Source organism: Lipophrys pholis, assembly GCF_963383615.2.
Source record: "Lipophrys pholis genome assembly, chromosome: 12".
Classification (NCBI taxonomy): domain Eukaryota; kingdom Metazoa; phylum Chordata; class Actinopteri; order Blenniiformes; family Blenniidae; genus Lipophrys; species Lipophrys pholis.
Genome location: NC_137641.1, coordinates 8,905,914 through 8,930,381, shown reverse-complemented (window position 1 = coordinate 8,930,381; position 24,468 = coordinate 8,905,914). Strand labels below are relative to the sequence as shown.

Genomic DNA, 24,468 nt, shown 5'->3' with positions numbered 1-24,468 from the left:
TTATTGTGGGCTGCAGGTGAAGTCGCTCTCATCTCTTCTCATCTCCTCAGCAGATGTTGTCCAGTGTCGCAGACAGACGTGGTGCCTGAACCAGAGGCAGAGAGCAGGTCTCCTCAGCAGGTCGCCTCCTGCTCAGGAGAAAAACTCAGAATAGTAACGTGTTCCGGTTTTTCTCTAAACTGTACAGCTGGTTGATCAAGTCCCTCCATCAGATTCTGAGCTCCACTTCATATCAGAAAGATTCAACTTTCTTCTTCCTCTTCTTCTTCTTCCTCTTCTTCTTCTTCCTCTTCTTCTTCTTCTTCTTCTTCATCTTCTTCGTCGTCTTCTTCTTCTTCTTCCTCCTCTTCTCCCTGCACGGTGTTGGTCTTCCAGCTGAGTGTCCACTCGCTCCTCGGCATGCCGTCCTGCAGGACTCCCATCAGCCTGCCGCTGCGATGCTCTGTGGAGAAACACGTCACCACCTCCTCCTCGTCCTCCACCTTCCTCCTCCAGCGGCAGATTCTCCACGACTGCCTCCAGGCCTGCCACTCCTCCTTCCTCTCCTCCAGCCCCTCCTCCTCCTCCTCCTCCTCGTCCTCCTCTTCCTCCTGCCCCGCCCTGTGAGGCACGGCCACCATCCAGGACTGCTTCCAGGAGGAGAAGGAGGAGTTGAGTTTGTGGAACTGCAGATGGAGAGGGACCTCCACCCTCGGCTTCGCTTCTTCACACAGCGTCTTCACGCTCTTTACTTCCTGGACCTTCGCTTTGGTTTTCACACTTTCTTCCTCTTCCATCTCCTGATTTTCCTCTTCCTCCTCATCATCTTCGTCAACCTCCACCTCCCCCTCCTCCTCCGACTGCTCCACTGTTCCTTCCTCCTGTTCTTTGTCCACAACCTCTTCATCCTCTACCCCAACGTTTAGATGATCAGTTTTTCCATCGTCTTTATTTTCTACCTGTTTCTTTTTAAGTTTTCTATTTTCCTCTTCCTCCTGATCCTCCTGATCCTCTTCCTCCTGCTCCTCCTCATCCTCTTCCTCCTGATCCTCTTCCTCTTCCTCCTGCTCCTCCTCATCCTCTTCCTGCTGCACTTCTTCTTCCTCCTCTGTATTGTTTTCTCTTTTGTCTCCCTGTTCTTCCGCCGCGTCGTTTTCCTCTTTCGTTTTAGGCCCTTCATCATCATCTTCTTCTTGCTCTTCTTCCTCCTTCTCTTCATCCTCTTCACTGTTTACTTTGTATTTTTCTGGGCCTTCATCACCTTCTTTATCAGCATCTTTCTTTTGAGCTTCATCATTATCATCACCATCATCATCATAACCATCACCATCATCATCATCATCTTCTTCTTCTTCATCATCATCTTCATCATCTTCATCCTCTGTATTTTCCTTGTTGTGGTTCTCTTTGTCCACTTTGTTCTTTTCCTTCTCTGGCTCTTCTTCATCCTCAGTTATGTCTCTGCTCTTATCTTTTTCACATTCGTCATTCATCTCACTATTGTCCTCTTCTGCGTCAACAAATTCATCTTCGTCTTCCTCTTCTTCCTCTTCTTTGTCCTCCAGCTCTTGGAATGACTCTTCATCTTCCTCCACATCTTCTTCTTCACCCTTTCCTCCCTCTTCCTCTTTTTTGTCTTTCTCTTGCTCTTCTACTACTTTCATCATTGTGTCCCGTTCTTTTGCTTCTGTGTTCTTCTCGTTCTCCTCCTCCTCCTCCTCCTCCTCCTCTTCGTCCTTCTTCATGTCTTCTTCTTCAGAATCCTCCTGTTCCTTCGATAACCCCTCATGTAATTTGTCCCTGTCCTGTTTCTCTGATTGTTTGCCTATGTCCTCCTCTTCCTCTTCCTCCTCCTCTTCCTCCTCCTCCTCATCTTCCTCCTCCTCCTCATCTTCCTCCTCCTCCTCTTCCTCCTCTTCCTCATCTCCTTCATTGTCCTTCTCTTCATCCTTCTTTCCTTCATTTTCCACACTGTCATCTTCATGTTTGTTCTCTTTGTCTTCTTCATCATCTTCATCCTCCTCCTCATCACGCTCAGCATGTTTGTCTTTCTTTTTATCACTGTCTTCCTTCTCCTCGTTATCAAAATCTTCACTAACTTCATCCACCTCCTCTTCCTCCTCTTCATCTACTCCTTCATCTTCCTCTTCCTCGTCCTCGTCCTCGTGAGTTCTCTTGTCTGTCCTCTCCCTCAATATGTCTTTGTCTTTCTCCTCCTTTTGTACTTCTCTGTTTTCACTGACAGATTCCTCCTCCACTCCTTCATCTGTCTCCTCATCTAATCCTTCATCCTCCTCGTCACCTTCCTCTTCATCCTCTGTTTCCTCCTTGTTGTCGGTTGCTGGTCCGGAGCCTCCTTTGGGACACCTCCAGGCCTCCGTCCACTCCACTTTGTCAATCATGTCATCGTCGTGCAGCTGTGAGGCGAACCAGAGGTGCTCCGCTCGGCGTTTCCTCTCCAGCACGGCGCAGTGTTGTTGCTGCGACGTCAGTGAAGCGGCGCGCCACCTGTGAAAACACAACGTGCAGCTTTAACCCGACGGTTTGTACATCTGAAGCAGACATGCTAAGTTTTGAGGGTGAGATTTTGGGTCAACAGGCCGAAGGGCCGAAGCCCTTGCAGCCGGGGGGCGTGGGAGCTGCTCAAGGCCACCAGATGCGAACAGATCTGAGCTTGTCCAGATGTATTCAGATGAATTCTCAGCATTTTGGGGGGTTATTTTACATTAATTGGGGTTTTTCATGTGAGGTCAAATTTCAACTTTCACATGACAATGTCGGTGGACTTTGACAGCTTCACAGTACTCAATGTGATTGAAAATATTCATTTCTTGTAGCCCGGGTGTGATGATTAGAAATGGAAATAGAAGAATTCAGCCATGCAGAGGCCAAAAGGTCAGTTTTTGTCACAGAAAACAACCTGCTTGTATCAGTGCATGGCAATGCCAGTCCTGCTTCCTTAAAGAACTGAGGAGACTCACAATGGTTCTCCTGTTAGACATGGTTGTAAGATTCACAGGAATGAATGTCACTGATTTCATTTTCAGGCCCAAACATTGTAAATCTATACACAAATACAGTGTTCAAATGGGGGGGGGGGGGGGGGGGGGGGGGGGGGGTCCTGTCCTACAAAGAATAAAAACACTTCTGAAAAGTGGCCCACATTTCCAAAAACATGCACCAGGGGTCCCTGAGCGAGACCCTAAAAATCACAACCTAATGATTTGCAGAATTCCACTTTGTCATTTCAGTTTTTTTTCCACTGTGAAGAAAACAGAACTGTTGAATAATTTACTACATGCATCTTCTTTACAGGACTAACTTCACCAGGCACCGCAAGATGAAGCAACACATAAACTAATAAAACTGTTCCACTTATTTCCTTTCACTATAAATATGATCAGAATCTGCCTCATCTCCCACATATAGCAGCGAAATACTGTAGATATAATGACTCCTTTGAAAAACAGAGTTAAAGGCATAATGGAATTTATCGGTGAAGTCCCAAGAGTGATGGATAATGTCTCCAGCTGTGTCAATGTACACAACTTTCAACAGGTACGGTGCAAAATTACCAAACATACATTCAAGATCATTTATCATCAATGTCAGCGGCAAGTTTATTTTCATTCCGAGAAACATTCAGGTCAGACAGGACGTTTGTCTCTTGGTAAGAACACAATGTAACATGCTTTGGTTGTGCTTTCATGCCTCAAGTCGGAGAACAATCATCCACCTACAGTATGTGATGGAATGGAATTGGAAACTTTTGTGTACACACAGCATAAAAAATCTTTCTTCAGAATTTCAGAAAGAAATCCCAACAGAACTGTTTAAATGAAAGAGGTGGTTTGAAGAAACACATTGTCATTACATTTGTGTAAATTTAGGTTATTTGGAAACTGTAGAATAGACAAACAAGTTCAAATCAAAAATAATAATGTTATTATTGGAAAAAGTGTATGAATATAAATAGTTATAATAGAATATAGATCGTTAACCACAACATCAGATGGAAATCATAAAGAAGACGTATTCAGTCAAAGATGGTGAGGAGAATTGCCATAAGCCAGAAGAATACTAAAGCAGAAGTCACAGATTCGTGTTTACTGTTCGCCTGTTTTACCACACGTGAGCTGCTTTTTGAGGTGTGGGGAAACATGTGTGAAGTTAATTTACATTTATTCACATTACAAAAGAAGGCAATCAGGATTAAGCATCATGTGGGGTTCTGGGAGGAACCACATGCATTGAAATGTGAGGATTTGTTCAAATTTAAATCGGCAATAATTATATCTAAGGCAAAAAATAATTAACTTCCAGTTTACATCCAGTTAAAATTTGTGCGTTCAATACCGGGCCGACAAAGCCATTTGGTATCGTCACGTGACCTCGGGAGGCGTCTATACGCAACTTTCTTCTTGTTCTTATGGAGTATTCAATATTCTCAATATTCCACCCCTATATTTTGCTTCAGTTTTAGACATCTTCTGGAAATATCAATCGACCGTTTGTTTGTTGTTGTTGTTGTTTTTTGGGGGTGGCCTTTTTGACTTTGGATTTTTCAACCGAACCATTTTCTTTATGAAATTATTTTGGGCAAATTGCTACGGTCCATTGTGTAACAGCTAAAGGGAAGCACCTTACGTTTAGTTTTGAATTATGTACTCTTAACCTATTTTAAAAAGTGAATTTAATTAAAACAACAACAAAACAAAACACAAATAAATGGATAAATGAATTAATTTGGAAAGAAAAGGAAGAAGAAGAAGAAGAAGAAAAGAAAAGGCTGTATAGGAATATATCATTTAAAAACAAATTGCAGATTGATTTATCAAGTCTCAGTTGACCACTAGTTCTTGCTCATCATTCAAGTTTGATATTAGACATGGGCCTCCTCTAAATCCCTTTAAATGTTGTCGCCACAAGGAATTGTGGGGCAGCATGATCTGGCCTTCTTTGGTAAAGGCTGCATCAGTGTTTCCTCGGCTAAAGGAGGTTCTAAAGGAAGCATTGAGCCTCTGGGAAACTGAGAAACTGGCCACAATAAGATGCATCAGGTTTTACTTTCACTTTTGGCAAAGTATTTTCTTTCCAATTATATTTAATTATAATAGTGTCAGGGTTTTAATTGAGCTTGTATCCACTATATATTTGCAATTCAATCCAATGCTCTTTACACCAGTATTTATCACATTTTATTTGTTTTCACCTGCATGTAAATCTACTTAAATGGATCGGTTATTTATTTCAAAATAAAATGTAATATTTTAAGAGTTTGTTTACTTTTTTGACGCATTGTTTTAGGCGATAATTATTATTCTATGTGCTATTTTAAAGGGCGACATGTTAAACTGTTAAACGTTTGTGGGGCAGAAGAGTTAAAGGGAAGCGCCACACAGAGCAATTCAAAAAGCATTATAGAAGGATCATTTTAAGAGGGTATGCAGGGTTCAATTGAGGGGTCACATTCTATATACATTTTTTTATAATTAGGGACCGAGCCGGAAGGGAAGTCCTCCAAAAGAGAATTTGCCTTCTTCTCCTGACGCGGCATTGAACCCGAATTTGACGCCCTAAACATTCTCAAAGCTCACTATATTTGGCACGCTTGTCAGGACTGAATAAAACTTTCAACTTTGATATTGTAAATACCCTCAACATTGTTCGCTGGAGCTCAAACTTTCCACGTGTCCAGATCTGATGAGAGTTATATGATAACAATCCATATGATGATAACAACCATTGGGCATAGTGCCACCTGCTGGAAGTCGGGTGTACTTGCTTGGATCTGGCTGAAACTTTACACGTTGCACAAGAGACCACATCTGATCACAGCCACAAGATGGTTACAACGATCGGGCATAGTGCAGGGCCATGACTGGGCCGGAGGCCATGATTGGGCCAAACCCGACGGTACCAAGCACGGCTGCTTGCAGCTTAATTATTTATTGTTATATAGGCACTGGGTGGAGATGAAGATTAGTTTGTATGGTTAGAAGGGTGTAGGGATTTAACTATAACTCTTCTTCCTGCTCCTTCTCAAGCGTTGTTTTTTGTTGTTTTAACTTTTTTATATCCATTGTTTATTTCATGTTCAAAATAAATAAACTGTTCAATTCAATTCACAAGATGAATTAATAATGAATGAATTCAAAGTTATGTAAGCTGTGGCGAAACATCCTGCTCAGAAAAAAACATTGAACACCTTTGTTCAGATATTTCAAATGATTCTGCTTTTGTTGTAGAAAACTTCATTTAAGTGTGAGCATTTCCAAAGCCGCTTGTATTTTTTGATTGTTTTTGTTCATTTTGCAGCTCAGTCCAACTCAGATCAAACTGGCATTTATGTGGCCCTTGAACATGAATTAGGATCATTTCTGCTCTCAATTGCAATTGAAATGAACAAATGCTCATTTTCTGATTTAAGTAGTATTAATTGGACTGATATATGCCTTTTATTTGCTTTTTATAGCGAAGCAGTATGTATTAACAACGTTTTTGTATGTGAAAGATGAATCAGGCTGTGGATGCACATCATTCATACTTTGACAGACTTGATAGCTATCCTGCACAGACTGACCTGAACTGCTGACTGTATACCCAGCAGGAGCTCCAGCTTCTCTCCTGCTCCTCTCGTTCCTCTGGAGGGGCTGCAGATACCAGCCAGGACCGGTTCCATCCCGGCATGCACACTTCATTTATCGCCATGAGCATCCCGTCATCTGTTTCCAGGTCTGACAGCTTCCACGAATCTTCCCAGTCTTCAAGCTCGTCCTGTCAGAGTTAACAACAACACATCTTAAAAACAACACAGGAGATTATTTATGCATTGTTTACTGTATGTTACCTGTGGACAAACTAGTAATGTGTGCCATCTTTATTTATTCATACAGCCACTCCCCCTTTTCAAATGGGAAAATTAAACATTGTAAATATTGTAATCATGCCAAAATTAGATTTCTATAACTAGTGACTTAAAACCTTTAACAGATTTAAGAGATAAGTTTTGGATATTTTTGATAATTTTTTGAAAGTGTGAATCTTTTGCTGGGTTTTTTTACTGCATGGTCATTCCCTTGTCCTTAAGTCGAGGAAAGAATGTTTTCTCAGTACGGCCCCCTGTAGTTAGTTATAGTTAGTTTTATTACCGTTCTGCATCAGATCAGAAAAACTAAATGTCTTACTGACATACAGTATATACAGGACATAAACTATTCCTTGGAAACAAACCTTGAAAAAGCTCATGAAATGTGTTCAGTCCTGTTTGTACAGAATTGTTCGATCTGATGAGGGAGAGCAGCTTGTTGTTGCGTGTCATGAAAACAAACTTGACCATTTTAAACATAAAATGATGAAAACAATTGCAGTTTATACAGACACTACATTTGAAGGACATATCGTCATTAAAATGTGATGTTTTTGTCATGATCATGCAATTTCCACTCAGCAACTCCACTCACAGCAGAAAGAAGAATCCAACAACAAGAGTAATGCAGTGTTGCAGCATGATTTACTCTCCATGTGGTATTATGTATCCTTTGTCTATATTTGCCACTGCTTGTAATGAGCGCGGCTGGTGGCCGTAGATGACAGCAGTCCTCCCATTGCAGTTCTTTTGCACCTCCGTCATCACCAGTTGCAGGTTGTATAGCTGCACGCTGCTTCGCCTCACTGGTTGTTTGTTTCTGTCAGCTTGCTCAAGACATTGGCATTGTAGGGAGACGGCCTGTGTGCTGCTCTGCTGCTTGGCTGTGGTAGGCGTCCTCTATCTTTGTGGTATGGTCGATGCTATCAGGTGGTTAATGCTAGTGTGGTCGCAGGTAAAGCACTGGTGGCTGCCTGGAGCAGTGTATTTATGAATGCCTATAGTATATTTCTTGTTTGTGTGCTACTGCAACCAGCTTATTGGGCCTGCTGCAGTTTTATCTCTGCTTCTGCTTTGCTGCCACACCATGGCCTGAATGTTTTCACTGCTCCGTCTTATTGTTCTTGGTTCTTTTTCTCGGTGGCAATGGTGCTGATGACTTGGTGGTGGCATCCTCATGTCGTGTCTGTCCTGTTTGCCGTGTCCCTTGGAGTGGGATTACCTCACTGAGAGTGTGTGTTGTGACGTGTGCCTAGTAATTAGGGTCCGAGAACTGACCCTATTGAAACCATAGGGATTATTTAGGTCGATTTTTTTGGGGGGGGGGGGTTTCTCACCTACCTGCACTAGCGCTTGCCCACCCACCCAAGGCCTCAGCCCTGATGAGGTTTTCTACTTCCCCCATTAAAATGATTAAAAAAAATGTAATGGTTGGGTACCTTACTTTTGGTAATACACGAAAAACCTGTACCGTACTGTGTCGTCACATACTGTGCAGTGGAAATTAGATTTTAGAATACCTTTGTGCCTTGTGTCAAAAAGGCTCAGAGTAAAATTCCCAGGGTGGCGTCAAGCCTTTTTCTTTGGTAACAATATTAGCTTTACATATTGTTGTACTTCCTCATTGCCGCAGAACCATATTACCAACCTGCTCCTCCAGTTGCTCGATTTCAACAGACTTGTCGCTGAGAATTGGTTGGTAATCAGGCCATACAATATCCCAGTCCTTTTTCTGCTGGCTGAAAGGAAAGTTCATGATTTTCCAGGTACCAGCCCAGACTGGAAGAGAGTATATGTCTATCACAGCATTGCAAACCAGATTTCTATCCAAAAGGATCTCCCATTGGTATGTTTCATTTTCTGAGCACTTCAACTGGGCTGGACTCTTCATCTGAAAAACAATGAAAACAAATAACCATTTACAGAATCTGACTGAAGGGTTCTGACCTTAGACATTCACAGAAAAGACAAATTATCACTTGGAAAATTTGTGATATTCAACTAATGCTAGGAATTATATAATAAAGTTTAACTGAACATCTAACAAGTTGAGAGTCTGAACGTGCTAAACCAGATAAAAATTAAAAAAAAAAGATACAATAGTCATAATGGCTGAAGCAGCCAAACAATGACAACATTCAAAACTGCTAAAAACACACACACACATATAGATATATAAAGATCTGAAGAGGGCAAAACTGCTGAAACTGCTGAAATGGCTAAAATACAAACAGCTGGTTTGGCTCAGACAACTAAACTATAAAGTACCGACTAAATTGAAGTTCTTCTCATAAGCCTTAGTTTACGCTCGTTTGGGGGCGCTATCGCCCAAAGCAAACACTGACCAGAGGAAGTTAAGAAGAAACACGGCTCACTGATTGGTCTGGACCGAACCTAATGGGTCGCCACAAACAACCACAAAATATAGTCTTCAGACCAGATATCAATCAGCACCATGCTCACTACTTCTTCCTCTTGCGCGGTGAGGTTAGCTTTGTTTATTTAATACCCAAAATGCCTTGCCCTCTCCATCACGTCCTCTCACCCCTGCAGGAAAGTCTGCATGAGAACTGAGACTGACGTTTCCAAGAGGATCAGAGCTCAAGTGAACATTCAAAGACACCCAAACAAAATGGACTTTCCCAGGAAGTCCATGAAGAGAACTCAAGTTGCAAGTTCACAGGGGTCTGGTTGAAGGACAGTGTGAATACATCAGGGACTATCAGTGGGCTTTCCGGGGAACGGAACGAGAGGATGTGACTTTGAGTGCAGTGCATTCTGGGGAGAAAACAAACAAAGCCAACAGCGCTAATCTGAAGAAGCAGACGCAGAAAGAAAAAGTTGGAGAATATCTCGCGGGCAGATGTGGAGTATTGAGGAAGAAGCAGTGAGGAAGGCGTCATTGACATGTGGTCTGAAGACTATATATCGTGGTTGCTTGTGGCTAACCATTAGCCACTAGCTAATCAGCCCCTTTAGTCACTAGCAGGGAAGTAATTAGCTACCAGATTTCCCCTTTTGGGGATGAGCCAGGTTTCTTCTTTGTCATGCTTTTCTTCCTCTCTGGTCAGTGTTAGTTTTGGGCAATAGCGCCCCCCAAACGAGCCGCTGTTGTAATTGTGTGACATTGTCCAGGCGGTTTGTCCGCTCTCAAATGTGTGAAAGCTAAACTAAACCCAATGGAGGTGTGAAAATATTCTGCATCCTCCCCAGTTAAACCGAGTCCCTGAATATCCTGGTGTGAAAGCACCCTTAGTTTTAATCGGCTAACTATGCATGTTTTAAAGCCATCTTAACTCAAGTTTGAAGGTTTTACATGGTGATGCAAAGTTTTATTTGAAGCTAAATGTGTAAGAATCTTCATTTATAGTAAATAATGAAGATATTACTGTCACACCCATTGTCCTGCTGCAGTGTGGATTTTTTCCTGACCTTAGAGAGAATCTACAAAGAACTGATAACAGCAGACCAAACTTCAGCTCACAATATTTAACAAAGCTGTGTCATTCTTAATCAAACCCAGCTCACATTATCTATATGTTCCACCTGATATCATACAATTCGACAGATATCAACAACATTTGTAGTTTATGTTGACACTTTAGTTTGTGTCAGTCACTGTACCTGTTTCCAGGACTGCCACCACTTATGAGCAGGAAACATGAATTCTGGTTCTAATCCGCTCTTCTTTGTCTTGTACTTGGTGTTGGTCTCCACTTGTACGACGGTGAAGCCCAGGAATCTGCTTTTCAACTCTCTGGCTCTCAGGAAAAGATATTTTGGAGGCTTTAAGCTCATCCAGGATTCCTTCCAGCACAGACGGAAAACATCCACCTCAACTTTACGTTTTTCCCTGCGAAGTTTGGGCGAAGCCGACCTCCTGGGTGGAGCAGGAGGGGGAGGAGTGGGCATAGGTTTGGCTTTGGGAGCAGGAGGGACCACTTTAAATCTGATCCTGGGCTTGTTTTTTTCTTCTTCATCTGCGCCACTGGTCACCCTCCTGAAGTCCGACATTTCTACCTTCATTTTGTCTTCATTGGAAACAAGAGACCAGTGGTAGTTCCACTTTGAGGAAACTCTGTGGGTTAAAATACAAATATATTAATTTATTAAGCAAAATAAGGTTAAAAGAACTCTCTTGTATTTAATTCTTCATCAAAGATTTTGCTTGTTTGAGTGGTGAATCAAACAGGAACTCCTCATTAGGCTACTTATATACTTAGATTTCAGAACATTTAATACATGTGAGAAAAAGACAAACCAGTTTTGAAGTACAAACTACTAATGCAGGTTTTTTTCATGCTCACTGTACATCTCAAAGCAGAGAACAGGTCTGATCAATAATATTAGTTGTGCGTATAAATTATATTCAGTTTAAATCAATGATCCCTGAACTTTTTTTTGGCTGTTGGGGCTGAGAGAGTCCTCCTCACCGTATTTTCAGATTTTCCAAATCATTACAGTGAGTCCACACTGAGAGATATGCAGAACCTGAAGCCTTCAAAATAAAGGCAAAGATCCACATGTGCTGTCGATTCTGAAAAGTGTCTTGTGGTTTACGTTGATAGATTTCATTTTTTTGAAACAGTCCACTGCTTAAAAAGGAAAAGGGTCAACAGTATCCATCACTATTTTATTTTTCTATTGTAATAAATCAAAACGTGCAGCTGAAACAAGGTGTTGTGGTTGACTGTACTTAAAGAAGAGGAGATATCTGAACACAAACACTTTGTTGTCTTCTCTGAATCAAAGCAAATTTATGGTTTTGTGAACTAAAGAGGAAAGATACCAGCATCTCTCACTGTGTGAGATCACAAATAATCACAACCTTTTTGAAATTGGGGTTCTGTTACCTGAGAGCCTTGGGCCAACTTTGACTACCAGAACACATCCAAGTCAATCACATCTATTAAAGTTGTGTTTTCACCTCTTTACCTGGCAATACTTCTAAACTAACCATATACAGAATACGGAATGAGAGTCAGCTGTAAAAATGTGATGTTGGCAAACACCCTTGTTTCTCACAGTTTGAGGGAACTCTTCTGCTTCAGATCAGCATCTTGTTTGCATTGCTCTGCAATGTTCGCCGCTCTCTTCTCCCACTGGTCTCTCAGCCGTCCGTTGCCAAAAGACCTCTGTTCCTCCTTTTTGGAAAACATCCTGTCACCTAGAGAAAGCACACAGTCTTTATTGCCCAAATATGTCATTTTGTCTCTCTAATCGGTTTCTCTCTGATCATCCCTCCAGATATCAGTGTTCAATGGTACTAAAGGTTGACTTTGTGTAATCTCCAATGAAGAGAAGGTCGCACCAATGACCTAACTTGTGTTTTTATTACATTATTAGAACCACTCCTACATACTGTGCGAACATCACCCCTTAAAGACCTGCCTTTGAAAAAGCGATTACAAAAGAATTCATCGGTTTATTTTTTGAGCATCCACACTTTACACGAGTGTTTATTTTAAGTAAGTATTTATCGTAGTGCCACTTGCAAAAATCTCAGACCTTTGTTCAATTGACCAGACACTGCTGAGAGTCGGACAGGTTTGTTCTGTGCCAAGCCCAGTCGTTACCTTTCTACAATAATGAACTGCACTGCTGAGAAAACGGAACTTTTTCACAACTGCAACAAAATTGTAATCTCGTACAGCGCCTAATAGATTGCCTTCAAGAAAAGTCAATATTGCTTTTAAGGAAGGCAATCTGTCCAGATCCAGTTTCTTAGGCTTCCTCTTGACTGTATTAAAAAAAAGTACTGTTCTTGTTCTGGTTTTTTCAAGCCCCAATGAGATCTCTGATAAGGCAAGGCAAGGCAAGGCAAATGTATTTATAGAGCACCATTCAAAAACGGTGAAGGAAAATCGTACCCGGTGGTCGTGGTTTCTTTCCGTACCATCCACAACCTTTTTAGTCGGACCACGTGAAAACCCGCCCCACCCCGCGACGCTCCAGCACATAAAGCACGGTGGAACCGCGGCTTTAGTCTTCATTGGTACTTCTCCAATAGTATCTTGTACTCAAGATGAGGAACTATGAGTCCACCACAAGATATCTAAGGCACCGTTTAACATTTTCAAGTCAAAAAGATAAAACTTTCATTGTGTTTTGGGTGTTTACGTGACAATGCTGCTCAAACTCACTGAAAACGAAACTTTTTAAAAGTGACTTCCAAAGTGCGACTTTTTGAAAACACTCTTGACTAGGTCTCCGTGTACACAGGTAAAACTTTTCTGAAACGCTGGTACTACACGTATGCACTCTGGTTGTAATAAACAGTTCTGCACATGAGCACCATGGCCATAGCAAATACTTCTGTGCATGCGCATGAAGTATGTCCAGGTGTGGTTTGTGTAATTCTCTCTTTGATTTAACTGCACCTCTCCAAGTGTATATTTACGACACCATCATCTGGATCACATGTGGAAACACATTTTTTTTTCTCACATACAGACACCGAATGAACAAAGACCATGAAGAAAGAGTTTAAACCAGCTTCAATGCTCACAGTGTACCCGTGTACTCGTTGGTGGTTTACAGAAACACAGTACCCACTCGTGGCCCGACATGAAAACTACATTTATGTGCTTAAACTTTTCTTAAATGAAAATGCTAAAGCAATGCGTTTTCACTTGAAACATTGTCATGTAAAAAATTGGTTGATTACATTTGGAGGAATGCAATGTGAGTGATACAATACCAATGTCGGGTATCCGATACTGCACGGAGTATTTGTACTCATAGTACTAAGAAAAGGCTCATACAACACCAGCAAGTTAATCAGCAGTGACATTTGGACCAGCAGAGTTCGCCCGATGTCACTCATTAGTTTAACTGCTCAGCATATAACTCTGAGCCGTGCTACATGCTACATGCTAAAGAGTTTTCATCAGGACATTTCATCGTCCAAGAAGAAGCAGTGCGAAGTCGGAGCCCATGCCCCCTCATGCCCCTCAGCGCAGGCACATTGATTGCGATGTTTCGATGATACAGCGAGAGGATGTGAAGCGACGTTATAACTTATCAACTCCACAGCTTATTTCTTCCTTCAAATGTGTTCAGAAAGGTTACGTAATAAACGTTAATAAAATAAGGCAGATAGAGCCATTAGTGAGCTGGAGCTGGTGCGTAAATAGACACCAAACACTGCTCTGTCCTGTATTAAAGTGTGGCGGACTTGCAGTTGAAGGACACCGGCCACCAAGCATGCGATCTTCAGGTGTGATGTGTTGTGCATGTGTTGAAAAATGCTGTAGTGGAACGCTGCCTTGACAATGGCGGAGAAAGTAGTGGATGAGTTGATGAAAGAGAAGAATGAGATAGAAAAACAGATGATTTTCTGAGGAAGGGGAAGGACTTGGTAGTGAGACATGCTGTAGCTGAGCTATAGAAGAAGAAGAGGTGAACGAAGATGGCATGCATCATGACCTAACATAACCTGGTGTAACATAGTACTCGTATCAGCACTACGGTATCAACAAGTAGCGAAATGTTTGTACTCATACTTATCGATATTTGTGTCTCCGTAAACAAGTACAAGAGAGCCAGTTCAAAGTGTGATTTGAACCTGCGTTTGGTGCACTCAGAGCGGCGACCTGTTTCAGACTGAATGTCCCACTGTGACACGAGATGACCAGAGTAATGCTAAATTTAAACGCAGCTCGGCAACGTGGCCCAAAGAGCAACAACAACCTCAGGAAAACACTGCTGGCTGCACTCCTCCTGAGAAGGCAGAGACATGTGGGGTTTACATTCAGGAATGTGTCATTTCTCATGACCAACGCAAACATATGATTATGTCATTGAACACGAGCAGGAGGATTCTGTTCTGGAAGGTAATATTATGATAGTGAAGTCATCTGCCAGCTTCTCTGAAGCATGTTAATCCCTGCATGTCTGGGACTTAACAGTGTCTGAGTTGATAAATGGGGGTGACTTAATTTAATAACGATGATATAAAATTAGAAAATGAGCTCAAATGGCTTTCTCCACCAACTCCATACACAGGGAGGTACAACACACATCTAATGAGAATCAAATGACTATCATTGAATCGTCGGATGGTTAAATGGAGCTAAACTGTCATATGTGGTCTCCGCTCCTGGGTGACGCCACCTCCTCCAACACATCTGCTGGAAAGCTTCACTATGAACATGCAAAGTAAGCAGTTGCAGCAATCAAGGTGTTTGTGTCCATCAAGAAGTTACTTAGTCAGGAAAACCCTAGACTAAAACATTTGACAGTGAGGACCTCAGCTATGTCCACACTAGTTTCACAAAGTAACCTTGGTTAGAGGAAAATCATGAGCTTTAGCGTTTCTATGACTGATGAACCGGAAGTTTTAGTGCGCTTGTTATTCCTGTTGTAGCTGACATGTGGAGAGTCCAGGGGCCTCATCTATAAAGGTGACTTACGCACAAAACCGGTCCTGAACGATGCCACGTCCAACACCAAAGTTTTGTGATGTAAAAAAATAAACTTGGCAGTAGAATGTACGTACCGGTACTCCAACTTTGAGCGCGCACATTTTGGACACGGGGGAAACTGGCGGCACTGATTGTGAGGTGGAGAATTGAAGCCTGATTCATCTCATACATTTAATATCGTCAAATATCAGACTTACAGATCCACGTAATCATAAACAGCCAAGCTGCAGTGTTCCAGATGTTTCTTGAGTGGATCATTACTGCTGAATCAGCAGCTCTATGTTCATATGTCAGACTTTTATCTTCTACTGATGCAGAGCGGTGGATAGAACTGATTGATTATCAATTGTGACAAAGTGTGTAACAATCACTCTAATTTCAGAGGAAACATATAAATAGCGCGGTGACATCCGTGAGTAAAGCCGCACTATGGATGCGCTACAGCACCTTGCGCTCTGGACACACTGCTGTTGGAGACAGACGACCTCCTCGTCATCCTCTGCACCCGACACAAAGTCCACTGATCCTTTTCACAAGTCTCTGTTCAAATATTTAATTTATACATTTACTAAACAGATAAAACTGCAGTTTTTCGATCTCTGCTGTGGTCTCCACCAAAATGTCTCCTTCCCTCTCCGACACCGCCACGCACGGTGGCCGTCACACCCGTGATGTCACGCTCCTCTGACCTCCACCTTCACATCAGACACTTCTTCTCCACCTCTGCAGTCACTGATCTCTCTGTGGCTCTCACACTATGTACAGCGGTGACGACGTGCTGGCGGTCACTTGTTTTTTTCTTTAATTGGTGGAGCCACTACTGTGACAGCCAAATAATATCATTTTCCTGACCTCCACCTCCTCCATGACTATTTTGCTCTCAGTAAAAGTTCTCTTATCTTTTCTACCAGGATTCAGTGTCAAATGCCGCCGATCAACAGGCTGATTGAGATGCAAAAATATTGACGAGTCACTTTGCTTTGACCATTTATGGTAGAAAGTGGGCGTGTTGAGGGCAGGACATGACTACACAACCTTCCAGCTGGACTGTGATCTATAAAAGCAAAGTGCGTGCAGATGTGCGTACTCATGGTTTTACCGCTCCAAATTAATTTTGGCGCACGCCATTTCAAGCTTTTGGGCGCACGTACATTTTTAGTAGGAATCCTACGCAATGTTATCTAGACGAGCCCCCAGAGCTGTATGCCAGCAGCATCAAGCAAAGCTGTGTCTCCAGTGGAAACCAGCTCTATGTCTTTTCATTAAACTCCTCAATAATACTAATACACCTGATAGAATACTGACAGAACCATGAAAGATGTCTTCTCCAACCAGCCAACCGCCCATCCGTCTATCCAGCCATTCACCCGTCCAAACGTCCATGCATCCATCCTTCCATCTGTATATCTATTCAACAGTCAGCTCATTCATCCATCATCCATCCATCCAGTGGTCTGTCAAAATGTCCATCCAGCCATCTCTCCATCCATCCATCCATCCATCCATCCGTCTGTCCGTCCGCCCGCCCGCCCATCCGTCCATTCACAATCATAACCTCAAACACACATGGAGACGCACCGGGAGAACATGCAATCAACCCACAGAGTGGCCATTTACCAGAGTGACACAGCATGATGATGATGATGATGATGATGATGATGATGATGATGATGATGATGATGATGATGATGATGATGATGATGATGATGATAAAAGTACGTGGACATTGATTATAAAGACATAACCACAAGAAACAATTAAAAGTGAAGCAAGATTTACTTTCTTACTTAATTGTATTATCAGTGTCGAGTGAAGTTGTGTGCGTGTGTGTGTGTGTGTGTGTGTGTGTGTGTGTGTGTGTGTGTGTGTGTGTGTGTGTGTGTGTGTGTGTGTGTGTTTCTGATTATTTTCCCATGTGACTTCACCTGCAGAAGCCCTTTTACCTCTCTGAGAATTTATTTATTTATTTATTTATTTGATGTGCACAATACACATTAATGAACAATTATATAAATATACAAATTGTAAATGTGCCATGTGCAAAACCTCTAATTTACATCTGTATTTGTGACATGAATGAAGAAAATGCATCAATTGATTGAACATCATTTAACGTGAAATACCTCATAATGACTCACCTTAAATCACCACAGAACTATTATGTAGGATGAGATTGAGTCAGTCTTTAGACATACATAGAGAAACATCAACTTAGAGTTATGACTGAGTCTGTCAGTTAATATATAGAAAGAGAAGAGAAGAGAAGAGAAGAGAAGAGAAGAGAAGAGAAGAGAAGAGAAGAGAAGAGAAGAAAAGAGAAACACTTTATTAATCCCAGGGGTAAATTAGGCTTCGGCTTGTTATTCCCCATTTCAAAAAATCTCTGAGTTTGATAAATGTCTCTGACGACATTCTATCAAACCACATTATTAATTCTCTTGAGTTGTCGTTCGTGTTTGTTCTGGCGTTTTTGGGCATGTCTCTCTCACTCTGTCTCTCGCATGTCTCACTCCTTGGTTTCCCCTCATGTCTGATTGCTGTTGTCCACCCTGATGTCTCTCACCTGTGCCTGAGTGTGATTAGCTGCACCTGGTGCTTTTTAGTATATAAAGAACTTGTCTTGTTTGTCTGTGTCTCGTAAGTTTGTGTCTTTGCCCTCTTGTGCTGCAGCTTTCATGTTTTTCTGGGTTTCTCCCTCGAGCTGCAGCTTCCCCGTGCCTTGGACCTTTGCTCACGTGCAGGATTGTTGAGCTTTTTCCAACTTTTAGTTTCTGTTTGTTTAAATAAAGGAGTTTTTCGTTCCACAGCAGTGCCTGGCATCCAATGAGTCCACCTCACCCCACACGGACCATTTTTAACCCATGTAATTACTGAAGCTATTCTTGTCAAACATTAACAAATTATACTTTATGTTGGACCATTCTACAGGCTTAACCTGCATTACTGTTAAAATAAACAGCTGAGCAGATCAAACAGCTGATCAGACTACACCACTGACAGAGCCTCATTTTCACATTAAAAAATAACTACTTAAAAGCCTGGCATGGAATTTGACGACTGTACTCCGTCTGTGAACTGACTGTAAACAGGAAACCATTCTGCTGCACCTCCAGTAATGGTTGTGACCTCTGACAAGTCCTTCTTACGTCAATTGTGTAACTTCTCTTTGTCATTCACATGATTTGATTTTCATTTCTATTTTCCTGAAGTTCCTTCCTGGATCATATGGCCTTAAGCATGCATGCGTTTTAACTACGCAGAATCTATTTGGTTCCAACAATACCAGCAAAACATACAAGCAAAATCATAATAAATAGGCCTCCTTTTTTTTTTTTTTTTAAAAAAGACATGTTGCAATAATGAAGATAACAAAAATGTAAATGTGTAAAAGAATATATGGTTTCAAGTTAAAAACAATGAAAGAAATGAATCTCACCTTTAGTCTGAGTCTCACTCACAGCGTTTCTTTGTGTTTACATTCCCGGCAGGAGCCCAAATACATTAAGATGGACGACAGTATGTGTCTGTCTGTCTGTCTTTCTGTCTGTCTGCAATCTTTAGAGCAGCTATACTGGTACCTGTCTGTGTTTCTCTGCGTGTGCCGTCAGGTTTTACCAGCACACTGAGAGGATCCTGTGAAGTCACTCTGTGGCCGGCTGGTTTCCCCCGGTCACTATTTTTACAACACACGTTAACGGATCCATAACTGCAGCTACCTAAATTTAGTTCCATGCTGAGGCATGGCCACCACAGGAAAAGCAGCCTGGCACGTGGAGGGGAGACATAAACTCAATGAGAAGTTTTTAGTGACACAGATCTGGAATGAACAGGTGCAACAGTAACAACAGGCATGGTCGCTGTCAGCCTGCATAGCAGTTTTATAGTCAATACTGCTGTGAGTTTATTTTATGAACAGAGACACAAACATTATTTTGACAAAGATTCCGCTTCCACACATGACTGATAGGCTGGCAATCGGCCAATCATTGAGACAGCTCTCAGTTTACTGTTGCAGGCAGTCAGGGTCAGAAAAGATGTGTACAATTCCCCTTTGACAATCTCAACTATAGTTTACACGCTCAGAATGTTTATGGTGTGTGTGTGTGTGTGTGTGTGTGTGTGTGTGTGTGTGTGTGTGTGTGTGTGTGTGTGTGTAGGCATAATAAGGTTTTTGATTGCGTACTGAGGTCCCGTTGCCTCTACGATCCTTTGGTAAAAGCCTTCATGCTCACATTATTTCAACAGTTTTTCCATGTGATACCCTCCATACATAAAGTGGCACGGTCGATTTCGTCTCCACAGAGGGAAACGGTTGTTTTGTCCTTGTGCAGACGCAGGACGGAGGAATGATTTGAACTGGGGGTGACCGTTAACAGAAGATTTTATCATAGAATGTTTTGAACTGAAAAGTTTATTTCAGAGATGTGGACTCAATATGAATCACTCAAAACATCAACAACAAAAACAAATAAATACAAAGCACACAAACTAAATAAACGTAAAGCTAAGGTAAGCTAAAAAAATGAGTAATTAAATAAATAATGCCCCAACATATCTAAAAAGGAGAAGGACTAAGCCTAAGCTGACATACTCCTACCCCTTCTCCACCTCAACAGTTAGTCATTCTACACCCCAGTGGTTATCTGTTCATATTTACAAATATATATATATTCAAATTGATAAGAAAAATTATAAATAGGTACTAAATCCTCTTACGCCAATGTCTACAGCCCATCTTCTTCCCTGTACTTAGTGAAAACGTTTTTTTTTTTTTACTGTTTTTTGAACTGGGTCGTGTTTGGACACCCGAATGGGACCCAAGAGCAGACGCTCACACATGGAATCAGGTTCAAAAATAGGTCTTTATTTACAGTCTCTCTGGAGCAGGTGAAGGAGTCCAGGGGGGTGTGATCTAAGCAGAAGTCCAAAAACAAGCAGAGGGTTCAAAACACGAAAGCAGACACATAAGGGAAACACTAAGCACGCAGGACATCTCGACGCAGGGAACATCAACAATCAGAGACATGGGGAGGGGACGTGACAGACACTGCCTGAGCGCCACTTCTAATCCATTCCACAACCTCACTCCACATATTGAAAGACTGAATGACTTTAGTGTTGTGTAAAATCTACCCTGTTTTAACTATAAATCCCCTCTCCAGCTATAACCCCCATCTCTGTAAAAAACAACAACAAAAAAACTATCTCTGTTTAAAAACAAGTTTTGAGTATTTTTACGAAGTTTGTTGTCTATTGCTTTATATGTCATTTGTGTAGTTTGAAATTGTACCACGTCTGGGAATTCTAGTATTTTATAATTGATACAGTAAAACCTGATGTAGGGACGCCCTAAAATCCAAGGGCAAATGTCCCCTGAAGACAGGTGTCCTCTCTTTGGAGGGTCACGAGGACAAATTGTAGGACCAGTTGATATTAAACGTTGTATACATTGAAAGATGTATACCATATATATACATGTATATAAGATGTATACAAAATAATTATTAAATAAGATTTAATTTACTTCAGGGACCACATACAGTCCAGTTTCATCCTGAGTGTACCAGACTGGTAAAATATTGCTGTAACCTTTAAATTTACACTTCAAAAATTTTTCTTTGTTGTGGTCACTGTGTATGGAATGAAATAAGTCTATATTTTTGCAAGATCAAACAGTTAGTACTGAAAATTATTACAATCTCAACATGAAGTCAATTTTAATGGAACATTCTGGTGCAAAATACAATGAAATGTAAAAAAAAAAAACAACGTGTATAAATCCTGTATAACCTCCTTGCTTGGTGGGTTTGTTGGACCAGATTGGAGCCTCTTGGTCGGTTTTGGCCCACAGGCCTTACGTTGTCTGCTGTTAAGGGAAAGTGAAACTTTTGTGTGCGCAGAGGACGCATGGCGTCAAAATCGTCATCTGCCCCTGTTGGCTAGGCTCCGCTCCGACCCCCTGAGGTCGACCTCGCAGCCCAAATTTTGTGACCGTGTGATCTGTGCGCCAGAGCCGACTGGGCACTTGTGTGAGGAGATCCTTCATCTCCCCGTCTGAACAATCATAATTTAAAAGCAAATAAAGAGCCAGAGGCTCAGAACTCCTGAAGTGAAACATAAACTAAATTATTCAGAGCTCAAAACTAATCTCCTGGCACCACAACGTCATCGGATCCAGCCCAAATATTTTGCCCGTTTTGTGTGACTCAGCTTGAAATTTGCCAGGAAAACAAGTCTGTTGTCCACGTTTGGCAGGTTGTCCACTCATTAAGGTGTGTTAACAGTAAAATATGTGTCCGTGCACAGTGACGTGTCCGCCTAGTACAGGGTGTCTGCTCTTATCAGGTCCACTCCTCAGAGGTTCCACTCTACTGGCTGTAGTGGACATTTAATGATTGCTCAGTGGATATGTCAAAAGTAGTTGGAGTATGAATTATGTTCTCACAGCTGTTTTTACTGGCAGTAGACATGATACCATTTGATGCAATAGTGATGTGACATGATACTATCGAAATGTGTCAACATCATTTATCAGACTTGGGGTTTGGCAGCAGTCTTGGCTAATACTACACATTTGTAAACAGCAATATATTAGAAGAATAGTGGAATGAATTACAAACGAAGCCAGGTGGGTCAATGTGTGTTGTGACTCAGCAGAACAAACTGATGATGTGTGCACCAAATCTGTACAATGATCCAATCAGCTGTCTCAGATATTTATTGTTAGTTCTGAAGTCTACATAGAGACATGCAGAATTTTTACTCTGGCAGGTCATTTCCTTCTGGGAGAACCCCCAATGTAACAAGACCCTGCTGTTGATGGCAGAAAACAGCAACAGTTCAACTTGAGCCTTAACAAGGCCCCACTTCTTGAGGTTCTCTTAAGAGTTAAAATCTAGAACACAATTTGGGAAAAGTTATTTAAACAGAAAATACTTTATCATAATAAAACATGTGTTCAAACAACAGTAACAAATCAGTGTTCTCCCAGTCATTGTAATGTCTGGATGGATTTTTTTCTTAAAAGAACAAAGTCTACAAAACTACCACTCCAGAATGAATTGGAGTCGGCCTAATCATGGCCTCTGGCCCATTTAAATATTGATCAAATATAAATTTTGAAGGTTTTAACAAAAATTACTTTTATTCTGAAAAATGTGTTGGGCTTTCATTTTGAAAACCAACTAAACGCTAATGTAGCTTGTGGCATATAGGCCAACACCTAACCCCAACCCTAACCCTATTTATTCTGGTTTCCAGAGATAAGGAGCTACTATAGTGGGCGTGGATGGTGGGGGTGGTTTTCAGATAAAGCAAAGCAAGCCACTTTCAGCTAGGGTTGGTCCTGTAACCCTAACCCTAGGGTGGGGTCAAAAGTGGATGGGACCCAGCTAATTAGCCAGTGATCCAAAACCATAACCAAAGGTCTTGAGTCTCGTTTTAAAATGAGAGACTAACTGACCCTAACTGAAACTGAGATCTGGTTCCTTATGAGAGGAGCCTGAAAGTTGGAAGCTCTGCCTCCATTCTACCTTTAGAAAACCTAGGAACCTCCAGTAAGCCAGCACTCTGAGAATGAAGTGTTCTTCTAGGGAGATATGGGACTAACCGTTCTTTAAGATATGATGGAGCCTGGTTGTTAAGAGCTTTATAAGTTAAAAGAAGGATTTTAAACTCTATTCTAGATTGAACAGGGAGCCAATGAAGAGAGGTTAGTATTGGAGTGATGTGATCTCTGATGCCGGTTCTTGTCAGGACACAGCCAAAACATGTGACCGAAGGGTGGCCTCGGTCTGGTGACATCTTTCACATCTTGGATCAACATTTGGATCTAGTTTAGCTCGTCTGCTCCGGGAGAAATGAAGCCTGTGAAATATTTTGAATTGAATCAGACCATGTCTAATACAAATGGATGACGCGTTCACTCTACTCACTGCCAGTTGCCAGGTCACATCTGATATCCGTAGGCTGAGATCCTCCTCCCATCTGGTCTTTATATGGTGAAGGGAAGGAGAAGCTCGCCTTTGGATTTTACCATATACCAATGAGACAAAGCCTTTTGTTTGTGGATCCCTGTAAACACAATCATGAATCCAATCTTCCCCTATCGCTACTAAGGAGGGCGAAAAGCATGTCCTAATGGAACTTCAATAATCTGCCTTGAGCAACTTTAAATCATATAAAACCCAAATGCGCTTTTTGTAGTCCATTTTTGGAAACTCATTGTTCTTTCCCCACCACGAAGGCGAAGGCGAACGTCACTAATTTGCGCCACAGTCGCATTACTATGACGTCACTAAGTGAAAGTGCTGTCCAACTGCCACACTAACATGATCGTCTTTCACTAACTACTTTAGGAAGCCTTCTAACACCTTTCCTTAACCCCCATAACGTCATCCACGGGGTTAAGGTAAAGTCGATAGATAAGGAGTTGGGAGGGACAATTCGGACGTACCCTTTGACAAACTGGAGCCTTGTGTGACATTTATTGCCAACCCCTTCCTGGATGTACACATCAGTGAGCTGTCAAGAGAGATGGCTGAACTATTTTGTGTTGATCCTGTGGCGATGGAGGTCATAAATCTCCAAAGTGATGTCCGGCTAAAATCCCAGCAGCATTCACAGCATTTCTGGAGTTTGGTTGAGCCAGATAATTACAAAAATCTTCATCGGGCTGCACTAAAAAAATGGAAGCTTTATTTGGGTCAACATATTTGTGTGAATCAGCCTTTTCAGACATGAACATAATAAAATCAAAGTTCAGAAGCAGAAGCTGACCGATGAACATTTAAATGACTGCATCAGAGTCCACCTCAGCAGATACACTCTGCTTACAGCTCTCCGGTTGAATGCATGCAGTGCCAGTCTTCTCACTGACTGAAACTGCAACAAATGGATGTGACGATATGATGGTGAATGTGTGTGTTCAGGAGGCTGCACTATTGCACTGTTTAGAAATGTTTTGACAGCATATGAGCATCGTTACAAATTCAGCATGCTCCTGACTTTTCTTTGATTATATAAGTGACCTGTTTTACAGTTTTATAACTGCTGAGAATGTCTAAAATTTAGTTAGAACAGTGTGCATATGCAAGTGATTTTGGTTTAAGTTTTTCAACTTGTAAAGTTCCCTTTTCACGATTTTGAAGCATTGAACATGCATTTATAGGTGTACGTTTTAAGTATTGTTCATTA

The 24,468-nt window shown here is 41.6% G+C and overlaps 1 protein-coding gene across 1 annotated transcript; it reads right to left on the bottom strand.

Moving 5' to 3' along the window:
* LOC308117915 (uncharacterized protein) lies at positions 1-18,948 on the bottom strand (the record flags this gene model as incomplete). Its single annotated transcript, XM_080477035.1, has 7 exons — positions 18,710-18,948; positions 11,873-12,014; positions 10,472-10,925; positions 8,496-8,738; positions 6,563-6,756; positions 1,952-2,487; positions 1-128 (listed from the first exon to the last, which is right to left on the bottom strand). Exons 2-7 carry the CDS (start codon positions 12,004-12,006, stop codon positions 1-3), a joined length of 1,689 nt encoding a protein of 562 aa, XP_080333161.1. The 5' UTR covers positions 12,007-12,014; positions 18,710-18,948.
* Positions 18,949-24,468: the final 5,520 nt, after the last annotated feature.